A 13534-nucleotide genomic window follows, 5' to 3' on the forward strand; every position below is an offset into this window, starting at 1 on the left:
GACAGTGCTGACCCAGGGCTTGACAGTTATGGTTGCCAGGTTTGCATTCCTGCCTAACCCACAAGTTGAAGAGTTAAACCAGTGCTCCCAGTTAATTTTTCATTCATATCATGTTATCCAACAGTTAGCAACGGGTTAATCACACGATCGAAAGTACTCAAGTGTTCTTTCATTACTACTCTTTTGAGTGCTGCATTTGATGAGAATTTATATTTTTTGTTCTGTTGTAAGAATAAAACAGTTGTGATGATTATCAAACGTACAGTACAAACTAAGTTGGACTTCCTATAAGTATCTCCAAGCGCAGCATATCTTGGCGCTCCCTCCACTTCATCACATGTCCTTCAGGGAGCCCAGTCTGCAGCTGCGTCACACAGAGAGAGACCCGTCCACTGTGACCACGAGAGGGCAATAAACTGCACATCTGGACTGGATATGGATTTGTTTTATTCGTGTATGTGGCACAGGAATTCATAAAGTTGTATGAGATATATATGAGATAACTAACATGACCTGACTGGAAAAAGAACCAGACGGGACTGTCGGGAAGTACAAACGTTGTCATCCAAGAGTCTTCTATACAGATTACTTCCAACATGCTCCTGTTGGCCCCTAGCTATTGTTTATGGAGATTGCACCTTGAGATGGGAGGATCATTCATCATTGAAGTGCCATAAACCCCCTATGATTAAAAGGAACCTGGTGGGACTTGCTCAGGGTGTTCCGCAGTTTGCTTTCTGTGCTTTTTTTTTAATAGTTTTTCTGTGAGTCAGCACCATTCAGCCAATATAGATTTACTTAAATATATGTTATTTAACTTCTTTAATTAACTGTAATTGGGATATTTTTGAATAATTTCTTTCGATGTATTACAGATGAGTCTGCATAGTTTTTAAGGTGCAGAAGTGTTTTGCAAAGAATCATAATTCAAGATGTGATCCTCCTGAGATCAGACCTTGAAGTAGGAATCTTCACAGTTTTCTTAAGATAGCTCCGGCTAAATATAGCTCTGGTTTGGTATAATGACAGATTGCAGTGTCCCTCACGTTTGCTTTGAGGGGAGAGTGACTGTGCGACTGGCGTCAATGTCCCCCACAGGGATCTGAACACGTATGTCCAAAAAACCACCGTCCCTTTTTTTCACAGCTGGCTTTGTTCTCTGTGTCGCCTTTTTGCTGTGCTTTGGCAGCATTTCTTCACATGGAGGGAAACCTTTGGAATTAGAAATAATTTGGACAAAAAGAAAGATCTATAACTTCTTCTAGAAATCTGCTATTGGTCTGATTGCGACCCCTACTCCACACATTATATGTGTGAATGAGTAAAGCATTTCCGAAACTTGTGATTGCTTCAATAGTTCCTGCCTAGCACTTGTTGTGATGTAGTTACGTGAACATTATGTAAAGTATTGTTGCAATAGCATCAGTTATATCAGAACTTCAGAGTATTTATTCAATAAAAGAAGAGCAAAGAATTGCACAACAAGCTTTTCTTCATGGAAAATATGTTTTTGCTCTTCTCCCGACTGGCTTCGGCATAGTTGGTCAAGATGGTCAATCCAATCAGCTGCCAAGTACCAACAATTATAAATGTTATCCTTTCACTTTATTATTGTTTTTATGGTGGTTATTGGCATAAAAACACAAAATGCAAATGATTATGAAAAACATGGCTGTATTTTTTTTTCTGTATTTTATCTGCAGTTTTAATGATGTATTATACGCTGCTTGGAACTGGCGCTAGGAAGGTAATCTATTTCTTATTAATGTGAAACCATTTCCTTCAAACAACTGTATTCATTCAAGCTTACACCAAATCAAAATTCTACAAGGCTACAGTTGAACACATCATGATTGCATTGTAATTTACATTCTCCTGATACTCATTTTTAGTAGAGCTTGAACGTACCATAATCAAGTCAATGCAACCTCCGTTAACAGTAGCTGTTAGCATCCGTTATAAGCAGGACTGTGTTAGGGAGAGACAACGTGCTGTTGGCAGGAGAAAAGCATTGGGAATGAAATAAATATAATAAGTGTCTGATCAAGTTAGTTGTTCCAAATGTTTTCAATGTGGTTACTCCACGGCTTATTTTGCGAGTCTTTTTTACTCACCAATCCATGTGGTGTTGCTGTAACGTTACTGTCCGTGCCGCTGTGTGTGATGACGTAAAACTATCATGCAGCAACTGCATGTGTGTAAATGTGAACTTCAGCTTGGAAAACTATGATAGTTTATTCAGGGAGTAATAAGTAACAAGTATTTGATTACATTTTTTAATTAGCTATCCCAACACAGCTCCTAAACAGAAAACCTACCTTTACCATGATTTCAACATTTGTATGAATTTAGCTCTAAACATCTGATATTGTAGTTCAATATCAATCTTCTATCTTTCTATTAACGATTGTTAAAGACATAAATCCTAAATACTCTATATTACACATTAATGCCAAACTTTGTATGTGTTTACAAAGGACGTGCCCTTTGTCCAGGCTTTTTATTTTGTTTTATTGCATTTTTGTTATCATTTCAAGATTCTCCTCCTCTGTCACAGACCAAAGACATAAAAAAACCCTGTGTGCACCACGGGCGACATGATGCAGCAATTTGCGGTCATTCTGCTAAAAATGGAAAAGTCCACAGACAAGAAGGCCCAGCCACTGTTTTCCACGTGGTTCCAACAGGTGCTGGAAAACACAGCTTGTCTGGATGCTTTAGAGAACACACTTGAGATTATAGCTTCCCTTCAGAAATCATCCCCATGTGCTTTATATATATATATATGTACAGTGGGTACGGAAAGTATTCAGACCCCTTTAAATTTTTCACCCTTTGTTTCATTGCAGCCATTTGCTGAAATCGAAAAAAAAATTCGCATTAATGTACACTCAGCAACCCATCTTGAAAAAAAAACAGAAATGTAGAAATTTTTGCAAATTCATTAAAAAAGAAAAACTGAAATATCACATGGTCATAAGTATTCAGACCCTTTGCTCAGTATTGAGTAGAAGCACCCTTTTGAGCTAGTACAGCCATGAGTCTTCTTGGGAATGATGCAACAAGTTTCTCACACCTGGATTTGGGGATCCTCTGCCATTCTTCCTTGCAGATCCTCTCCAGTTCTGTCAGGTTGGATGGTGAACGTTGGTGGACAGCCATTTTCAGGTCTCTCCAGAGATGCTCAATTGGGTTTAGGTCAGGGCTCTGGCTGGGCCAGTCAAGAATGGTCACAGACTTGTTCCGAAGCCACTCCTTTGTTATTTTAGCTGTGTGCTTCGGGTCATTGTCTTGTTGGAAGGTGAACCTTCGGCCCAGTCTGAGGTCCTGAGCACTCTGGAGGAGGTTTTCTTCCAGGATATCTCTGTACTTGGCCGCATTCATCTTTCCTTCAATTGCAACCAGTCATCCTGTCCCTGCAGCTGAAAAACACCCCCATAGCATGATGCTGCCACCACCATGTTTCACTGTTGGGATTGTATTGGGCAGGTGATGAGCAGTGCCTGGTTTTCTCCACACATACCGCTTAGAATTAACGCCAAAAAGTTCAATCTTGGTCTCATCAGACCAGAGAATCTTATTTCTCATAGTTTGGGAGTCCTCCATGTGTTTTTTGGCAAACTCTATGCGGGCTTTCATATGTCTTGCACTGAGGAGAGGCTTCCGTCGGGCCACTCTGCCATAAAGCCCCGACTGGTGGAGGGCTGCAGTGATAGTTGACTTTGTGGAACGTTCTCCCATCTCCCTACTGCATCTCTGGAGCTCAGCCACAGTGATCTTTGGGTTCTTCTTTACCTTCTCACCAAGGCTCTTCTCCCACGATTGCTCAGTTTGGCTGGATGGCCAGGTCTAGGAAGAGTTCTGGTCATCCCATACTTCTTCCATTTAAGGATTATGGAGGCCACTGTGCTCTTAGGAACCTTGAGTGCTGCAGAAATTCTTTTGTAACCTTGGCCAGATCTGTGCCTTGCCACAATTCTGTCTCTGAGCTCCTTGGGCAGTTCCTTCGACCTCATGATTCTCATTTGTTCTGACATGCACTGTGAGCTGTAAGGTCTTATATAGACAGGTGTGTGCCTTTCCTAATCAAGTCCAATCAGTTTAATTAAACACAGCTGGACTCCAATGAAGGAGTAGAACCATCTCAAGGAGGATCAGAAGAAATGGACAGCATGTGAGTTAAATATGAGTGTCACAGCAAAGGGTCTGAATACTTATGACCATGTGATATTTCAGTTTTTCTTTTTTAATAAATTTGCAAAAATTTCTACATTTCTGTTTTTTTTTGTCAAGATGGGTTGCTGAGTGTACATTAATGCGAAAAAAATGAACTTTTTCGATTTTAGCAAATGGCTGCAATGAAACAAAGAGTGAAAAATTTAAAGGGGTCTGAATACTTTCCGTACCCACTGTATATATATATCTATATCTATATATAGCTATATAGATATAGATATATACAGAGCTTGAGGCTCCTTACGTATAATGAGGAAATGGATAAATGCATACCTTTTTTCACATTTGTTTTTATAACTTTCATCTTCCTTGCTCATTAACTCGATAAAGAAAGCTAACATGCCTCTAGATTCTGTCCCCTCATCACATTTTGGTGTGGCTGTTTGTGAAACGCTCCCGTGCTCGCCCCTAATTTGCACTGCAACTGTTGATTTGAGTATCCTGTCCGGTCCCTTTGATGTGTGAGAGAGATTGAGCCGCTGCCGGCTGCGGGTTCCCTCTCTGACGTTGGGCTGCTCTCCAGGGCGTCCGGGCCCGATGCCCAGCCACAGGCCTGCGGGTCCTTTAGGGCACTTCAGTCCATTCACAGCCACAGCCTGCAGAGGCACATTTTACTCAGCAGTACGTAGTGTAGTGAGCTGGCACTGGTGAGAGCCTAAGTAGAGTTTGTAATATGCTCTTCTCTGCTGGATTTGTAGATTCATCACATGTTTTTCTCGGCCCCAAAGTGCACCACAGTATTAGCCTGGCCTCTCTACTCTCTGACTAATGCCAGACAGACATCAGACATAATTTATCCAAAAAGGGGGTTTGTCGTTTGGAGGTTACACTGAGGCTGTGTCAGGGCTGGAGGCAACCCAACCAAACTCACTGAAGCTGTTTTACAAAGTTAAAGCATGATTTAAACGGAAGTCAGACATTAGTTAGTTGTCAGACACGTGTTCATGAGACTCATTTTTCATACATGTTTGACAATTATGCAGGAGGTATTCGGTCATAAAAGAGGCAGAGGTGCAGGTCCCTAGCATCAACGGATCAGGGTTTACCAACCTGCATCCACATAAGCAGTCGCTGGATCCAGAAAATCTGAATTCAGTCCTTGTGTCACTTCCTGTCTGGATGCTGTTCACTAGTTCTATGTGTAAAAAGTGACACCTATTCCTGCAGTTTGCTATCTATATTCCCCCAATACTAATACAGTACTACTAGAATGTGAGCTTTTGATGATTTGAATGAAAATCAACATAATGATTAATTTGTTGGCATTTAAGGGAAACTTAAATTGTCTTTGTATTGTGACAGTGTGGTTGCTATGAGCAAATAAACAATGTTAAAATGCCGCCGGATGACCCTTTCTACGCTGGCCTGACTCTTAGTTGGCTAAAATCTGTTTTGCTGCTCCACGACCTACTTTGATGCGGCACCACATGGGCGGACCCCTTTCAAGAGACCTCGTCTCAGCTGTGTACTTGGGTGGTACATTTCAGGTCCCTGTTGAATAAAACAGCCTCTGTTCTGCATCTCTGTATCATGGCATTTGATCAAATGTAACACAAAGGATTGGTGGTGGGGTCAGTTGTTTATGCTCTCACGCACATCAGTGCGAGATGGGATTTTGCTGGAAGGGGTAGCTCTCTTAACCTCCCTCAGCTGACCTCCCTGACTGTGGGTAATGAGGCAGGACGGGATTTCTTCTGCTGGGTCCCAGAGGACCAACTGAGGGGCCTAATGTTGATGTGGCAACCCGCTTTTTCTGTAAAACTGAAGGTGTATTTGTGGATACAATAAAAAAGAGAAAAGAGAAATTTGTGAGAATTAGTGAGAATTTTGGGCTTCTGTTTGTCGCCATCTTCTGGTTAGAAAACTCGACTGCCCTCTTAAAGCCTAAAAGAGCCTTTCCCACTCTCAAGCAAATCCTGTGTTCCACCTCAGGAGGGCGGCATGTCCACATTTTTCAGAACACTCACTCCAGGATTTTCACATTTTAGGCTCACGCACAAGAACTGAGTAGTTTGTTATTTAGCAGTTTCTGATGTCAAAAGATTTTGGGGTCATTTGGGTGCTCAACTCCAGGAAGTTTCTTTGTGCAGGGCTACTTCACTATCAAGAGGTCACCACAAGTGACCTCTTGATAGTGTCTCGGTTCAAGTTCAAGTTTCCCAACATGGAGTCAGGGCCCAGTGGTTGATCTCCTTTCTTTAAAGGTTTAGCAAACTTGAAACGACATTGTTTCTTTAAGGAGATTTCAAGGATTAAAAAATATAATGTTTTATTCTGATTCAAAGGCCTCTAAAGGTCCTGTTAGGAATCTGTCGATGGCATTAGTACATGTTCATGTTCATGTTTATAACAAAAGTGTGTAAAACCCGTGACCAAAATAGCCATTCATTGTGTCATTTTTGCGTATTGACGGATTTAAATTGAAAATAAATGATTCCCCTTTTTGGTGCCGACTCACTGGAAACCCCTCAAAGACCCCTGTCGGTCCCACGGACCCCGATTTGAAAATTACTCTCCTAGTTGGCAGAAAGGTTGATAAAAAGAGTCTGTTGTGTTTTTATTACCAAATAATTAATTTATTCATGCCATGTTAACAGAAAGTGAAGAAAGGGAAGACCTTGCATTCTTATGAATTACAACTTAGGACATTTTCTCCCACTGCTTTATGGTCTGTACTATGTAACATGAACACTGTTCTACTAATGTTGTTAACTTTGTCATACAATAAGATCTCCACAACTAATTGGCGGGGCTGCTATGACATGTAGTAGAAATATTCATGGCCTCCAGAGGATGTTTCTACTGCTTTTGGTGATTACCTGAACTTATGTCTGTGATACCATCGAATCTAAGTTTTGTAAACAATAAATATCAAAAATGAGTTGTTCGGATGCCATTAGATTCACTGAACACATTGATGGTCCCAGGAGGATGATCCCTGACCATTGTGGACACACCTTGAGCTTACCTCTTGCACCATCCTTAAGTGAAAATGTCAGCAGTGTACACAAGATATTCTGTAATGGAATTGACAGTTACCATGCTCCTAAGTAGATTAACCCATTTGATTTTGGTGACCAAATTACCTTTATCCTCGCGCCACCTTCAGAAAACACTCTGTTTTTTTAAATCGACTGCTAGAAGTCCTCTCCGGATACAGCAGTGACACTATCGGTGTATTGTTCCATTGGATGAAAACATCAAAGCTTTAGATCTGTATTCTTGGTTTGCCACAAAAATGTGACTCGGGGGAACTTTTTGAAGTTCACACTGATAAGAAAACATCAGAACTGTGTCGTATGTCAGGCAAAAAACATAATTAGGACAATTCAGGCCACAGAGTCTATCTGACTGTCCGTGTCGCTCTGAAAGGCCGGTCCTCTCTGCCAAGGTAAACATCTAAGCTCATGAATACACACCACTCATTCACAACATGCCCTGTTTTTCCCAAGCACTCTTTTATCCTGCTTGTGAAAGAAGCAACGCCACTTCTCACTTATTGGTCACGGTCTTCAGCTGGAGAGCAAATACCTTGTACAGTTAGCCCCGTTTTTCTGTTTCCATTAGGTTGCACATGTCTCAAGGTTGGATTCAAATTTTGTTTACATCATTAGATCAGGTCATTTAAAAGTAATTGAAAAGAAGACGAAGGGTTGGGGTTTTTCCATGTAACTCATCAGGTTTAAAAAAACCAAAAAAAAAAACAGTCCTATTTCCTGTAATTACAAACCCCCAAGATGCCATTTTACCAAGTTTCCTGCCAAGTCCAAGAACAGTTGCACTTGCACATTTTTAACCTAGTTTTCAAACATGGGCATATCATTATTTGTTGCAAATCAGCATCAAGTGTCTCTATTCCTTACAGGTTATGTTTTATTCATGGATTTTTACTGTATATTTATGAGGCTTTGCTGAGAACATTGGGTCAAAAGACATATTCTGTAATGGACTGGGGTTTTGCAACACAGATCAGAGCGCTGCTATATATTTAGCTCTGTACAGTATGCAGACAGGATATACTGAAGGGCAGCTGGGGGGCTTCAAAGTCAGGAAAGCCCTTTGACGGTGCCTCAGATGTGGGGAGCGTGACTCCGAGTTCCACTCTACCTCCGTGGAAATGAATGTGGAGGATTCAGCAGATTTCTCCCTTGGCTCAATCTGTAAACATTTAGTTTGTAATAGTACGAAATGGTAGCATGTGTCCTTTGATGTCCTAAAACGTTTTATGAGATTCTGTGAAGAGGCTTATCCATTGTGATTTATTTCACCCATATGAAGACTCATCTTAAAGTCTTCAATGTGCATGTTGGAGAAATAAAATGTTTGTGGTGCTTCAACATTTTCAACCATGTGCCACTCTGTTTATTTTTATGTTTTAATTTGTCTTTAGATAAATGCATTGCAGATCATTTTTCTCTTCCAAATTAACTACGTGAGTGTCATGTTTGACAAAGAAAATATATTTAAATGTATCTTAAAGCTGTACAAAGCTCTGGACCATCATTTTTAAAATCTATTTGACTTGTCTGATTGTGTTTGTGTCCCCGTACAGAGGACGCAGGGACGTACTTCCCCAGCGTGAAGAGGGACCCGGGCCGGTACCTGCAGCCCTGCTCTGACTCTGTCAAGACCTGGCTGCGCAGCATGAAGAACGCCGGGAAGGTCCTCCTCCTCATCACCAGCTCCCACAGTGACTACTGCAGGCTTATCTGTGAACACATCCTGGGGTAAGACTTCCCACACCTGGGGACTCGCAGACTGGCCCCCTCTGTAACAAGACCAGGACCCGGTCTGCGGCATTTACCATAACTGCCCCCATAGGATTTCTAACCTGGAAAAGTTGATTTTGGTTCTCTCTCTACTCACAACATTCCCTACTGCTCTCAATGGCCGTCAGTCATTCCTTTAGTCAACGCTGGCTCACCTGTCTTTACTTACCATCATCATCACACACATATGCAGCACTCACAAATCTCTCAGCAGCCTTCAGCAGCCCACTCTGAACATTGAGCTATTCCAGTTTTTTAACCTTTTGGTTCTTTTTACTTTTCAGATTGGAAAAAGTATACACTTTCCTCATCAACAAGACTTGTTTATCACTAGAATGTAAATGTTTGTCCGTTTACATTGAACTAAAAATCCCCAAGTAGTATGCAATTTGTTATATGGTCGCCATGCCCCAAAAAACTTTTTTTCTTCAAGCTAGCATTCTTGAAAGCCCCGGAAGTAGGTAAAAACTGGTAAAAGCTTAATAAATATTCAAATGAAACTTTTACATTGGATTTTAGATGATTGCAAAAAATAACCTCTGTTGTAAACAACAATTTCTGATACTTGCAGGTTCAGCAAGATAATCTTCACAAATGAACAACACTTAAGTATAAATACAAATCTGTTAGAAGTAAAAAGCTAAAGTTAGACACTAAACTAACTAAACCACCACTAAGCTAAAGGCTAACGAGTGTTCAGCTTGATGACTTTTAGTAGTCTCATTTAGCCACTTGTTAGCAACCTAAAACCCAAATCTAAGAACTAAAAATATCAAGCAAAGGGTAAAGAAAAATGTCTTATTTCTCTGTAGGGTCCTTTACATAATGTTGACGGAAAAATTCTTGACTTTGAAATAGGAGTTTGATAAATTATTCTTAACCACTTACTAGATTATAAGTAAAGTACTTTTAAGTTTGTGTGCTTTACAGTTCTGAAAATATTTGAAATATGAAGGGTACAACCAACGATAATTGGTTCTCCCAATTTTATAGCCCAAAAATCATGATCACTGGACTCTGTATGCTTACAGTTAGCTATTTCTTGCACTTAACACCAAACACCTTTATAATTGTAGGTGTGCAGAAAATGGAATGCTGTTTCAGCAAGCTGTTTGTAGTTTAACACTGGCTTTGTGCTTTACTGGCTTCCCTCTGTTTGCAGTGCACACTGTGGATTTAAGGCGTATTTTTGTAGCCTAAGCCCTGTTATACACTCAATCGAGCAGAAAGAGAGCCTTGAAACAAACACAATGTCCATGTTATTGCTGTGCTTTAACAAACATAAGCCCCTCTTGTTCTTTGTGAGGTGTTATTATCTTTCACTCGCCTGCCCAGGCGGTCTGCTTTTTCACTTTTCACGCTCAGAGCCGACTGTTCTCTGTAGTCCAGAAGAGGCAAGAAGCAGGTTTGAGCTGAACCTGTTTTGCTTTGCTCTGGACGGCAGAATGTCTCACTCCCCTTCCTCACAATATTCCACCCCCTATCACCATTTCCTGTGAGGCAGCAAGCAGCATGGTCACTCCTGTTGTTCCTCAGCCCTTTCCCTTTTCTCCCCCTGCTGTTTCTCCCCCCCGCGCCTCCTGTGTATGTGACCTCCAGCACCGCGGCATATGTCGCCCTCCCAAGGAGAGCCCCAGCTGTGAATGAGCGTGTGTGCTGGAAATCGTGTTCAGGTCGTTGCTTTACAAGGTCAGGGGATGCAGATTTATGTCGCAATTTGCTGCAAGAGGAAGTTGGGGCCGGCCTCATCTTGCCAGAGGTTGTCTGGAGAGAAGTGTGCTTTGTTCGCACACTCGGTTGGCCTGCACAGATTGTGTTACCACCTCTCCATCAGAGGAACTCTTAAAAGTCAGGGGCAACAAAGGACCAAAAAAGTTTTCTCCCTCTTTTGGGTTTCTCATCGTGTCTGCACTTCACTGTTGAGAGAGCAGTTTTGATGTGAAGGGCGCCCTCTCCCGGGTCATTTAACAGTAACTCCTTTTCTAGAGAAAACCGCCTCTGGCCTCCAGCCGCTTTAGTGTGGTGAGCCGGGCTGGATGCCAGTGACAGTCGGCTGTCAGAAGTAGCACAACAAGGCCAGAGCTGTCTGACAGCAGGTTAACACCCATCGAGCTGTCCAGAGAAGCTGCTGCTCCTCTTTGGCACAGCTATATAAAGGCATTTATTGGAGGAGTGCTGCATACTTTATCGATTTGTGAGTTGTTGTTAAGTCATCTGAAGTGTTGAACTTCTTTTCTGGCTTCAATAAAATCATCACAGTCCAGACAAAGCCAAGGATCTACTCCTACTCTATTAAATTAGCTACAACAGTAACAATCTGAAAAGTAAGATTGATTATTCAAACACAGAAAGATTCTTTTAATTTGACCATGAAGTGTGATACATTCAAAAAAGAAATCAGGCTTGATACCATGTAACTTAAAGAAGATTATGAAACTGTAATTGACAATTGTCAGGGCATGAAACAAATACATCTTTTTTTTTTCCCACCCATCATTTTAACTACTCAAAATACCTTATAGTCTATTGTATAATGATGTCATACATGTTATTATTTGTATATATATATATATATATATATATATATATATATGTATATTGAGCCAACCAGTTAAATCTCCTTCCAAGATGAGAATAATTCAGACAACTTATGACTGAAATTCCGCTGCACAATACATAACTCTATTAGCAACATTTAACAATTGTAATAATTGCTTTCTCTTTGTTTAAATGCAAGTCAAGGTCAAATTCAAGAAAAAAGTATTTGCAAATGTAATATTCAAGTCATAATAATATGTAAACAAAATGTAATATTAGTCTATAGAAGTTATACTGAGTAAGTATGGCAAGCTGTTTTATCATATGCTAACTATATATGATAAAACAACTACCAAACAGTTTGCATATACTGTCCATACTCAATGTATCAAACTGATTGGTTACATGTTTTTAAGTTCCCGGAAAGAAGTACTTCCTGTTACATAAGGCTTTCTTTCCCTAAATGGAAAATTCTATAGGGATTCTCTTTAAATATACTGTACTGCACGTATACATACAGTACTGTAGGTCTCCTTGGAGACACCATCCAGCTCCCAACATGCACTCCTTCACTTCATGACTGTGTGTTTACTTTATTAAGTATTCCCCCCGCAGCATACGCTGTTTATTGTTCCATGTTTTCCGTCATCCGTACTGACTGTTTAGCTTCACCCTGCCTATTTGGGCTTGTGTAACTCAAGTCTGTTTGGATGCTGTCCAGGCATTGTCCTTCACACAGCAACCAGACGCCTTTCACGCAGGTTAATGTTGTTTTCTCTGGCTGTTGCAGGAAGGATTTCGAAGAGCTATTTGACGTCATCATCACAAACGCCCTGAAGCCCGGTTTCTTCTCCTTGGTGCCCCAGCAGAGGCCCTTCAGGACGCTTGGTGAGTGCTGGCCTGCTGCTATCATGCCCCTCTGCACTTTATAGGCTTTTGATAAATCCTTTAGACTACATTTTCTTTACAAAATGTGAAAAATAAAAACACCCATAACAAGTTCTCAGAGCCCAAGAAGACATCTACAATTCCCTTTTGTTTGTCCAACCAGCAGTCCAAAGCCCAAAGATTTTCAGTTTACAATGATATTTAAAGACAGAAACAGCAGATCTTCATTTGAGGAGAATGTTTGGTGCTTTTACTAGATAAATGGCTTAAACTAGTAATCTATTATCCAAATCCAGTCAAACTATTTATATTATATCTAATTCAGACATTGGCTTTATATTTTATGTGGAATTCTCCTCCCAGTCTTCTAACGTCTTCCCCAGTCTGTTTTTTTTTATTATTTTATTTTGGAACTTTTAGTTTATTTTAGTAAACAGTGGCACAGTTGGCATCTTCCAGAGAAATTCTGAAGAAAAGAAAAATAGAATAATACGCTTACTTGCTTTCACTCTGAGATTGGCTTAAAATAATAGTTCATCCCTTGTACTATATTAGTTTATCGTGGGGAACCAGTCCAGCTGTAATCTCCACAAAGAAAGATTTCAAACAGCTGTTAGTTGTGTTAGTGAGATCGTAGCAGTTGCCAACATTTCATTGGCTCAGATCCTCGTCATCGGCAGTCCCCGTAACTCCTACCTTCCTGGGCTGGGCTCCCTGTCTCATTAGCCCAGGCTTCTGATCCTGGATGCTCATGTTGAAGGTGTGCACTGGCAGCCAGTTGGAATGCTTCTCTCATCTGGATTGTGTTCCTGCCAGCAATAACACTGGGGATGCATTATGTGCGAAGACAGGATGATTCACTCAGTGAAATATTCTCTTCATCCTGAGTTTTGCCACGTTGGCAGAAAAAAAACATCAGCATCTGTTCTTCCTCTGGCATCCACACACATACCGGCTACTCCTTTTTTTGGGAACATCCCTTGTTATTCTGCAGGAAATGTTCCTTTTTATTTATTAGCTATTGAAGTCTATTTCGAAGACTTTGGCACAGAAAATGTATTATTTTAAGACTGATGATTTAACATTTTCATCTTTCCTTTTTA

General features: G+C 40.7%; 1 protein-coding gene across 1 annotated transcript in view; it reads left to right on the forward strand.

The window, feature by feature from the left end:
* nt5dc1 (5'-nucleotidase domain containing 1) overlaps nucleotides 1-13534 on the forward strand; it is a 51944-nt gene that overhangs the window by 23239 nt on the left and 15171 nt on the right. Inside the window, exons 7-8 of the mRNA XM_054618193.1 lie at nucleotides 8789-8963; nucleotides 12334-12431. Of these exons, the coding sequence (XP_054474168.1) occupies nucleotides 8789-8963; nucleotides 12334-12431 (273 nt within the window). The remainder of the gene's footprint in view (nucleotides 1-8788; nucleotides 8964-12333; nucleotides 12432-13534) is intronic.

The sequence above is a fragment of the Anoplopoma fimbria genome, chromosome 18, assembly GCF_027596085.1.
Source record: "Anoplopoma fimbria isolate UVic2021 breed Golden Eagle Sablefish chromosome 18, Afim_UVic_2022, whole genome shotgun sequence".
NCBI classification, from domain to species: Eukaryota; Metazoa; Chordata; class Actinopteri; order Perciformes; family Anoplopomatidae; genus Anoplopoma; species Anoplopoma fimbria.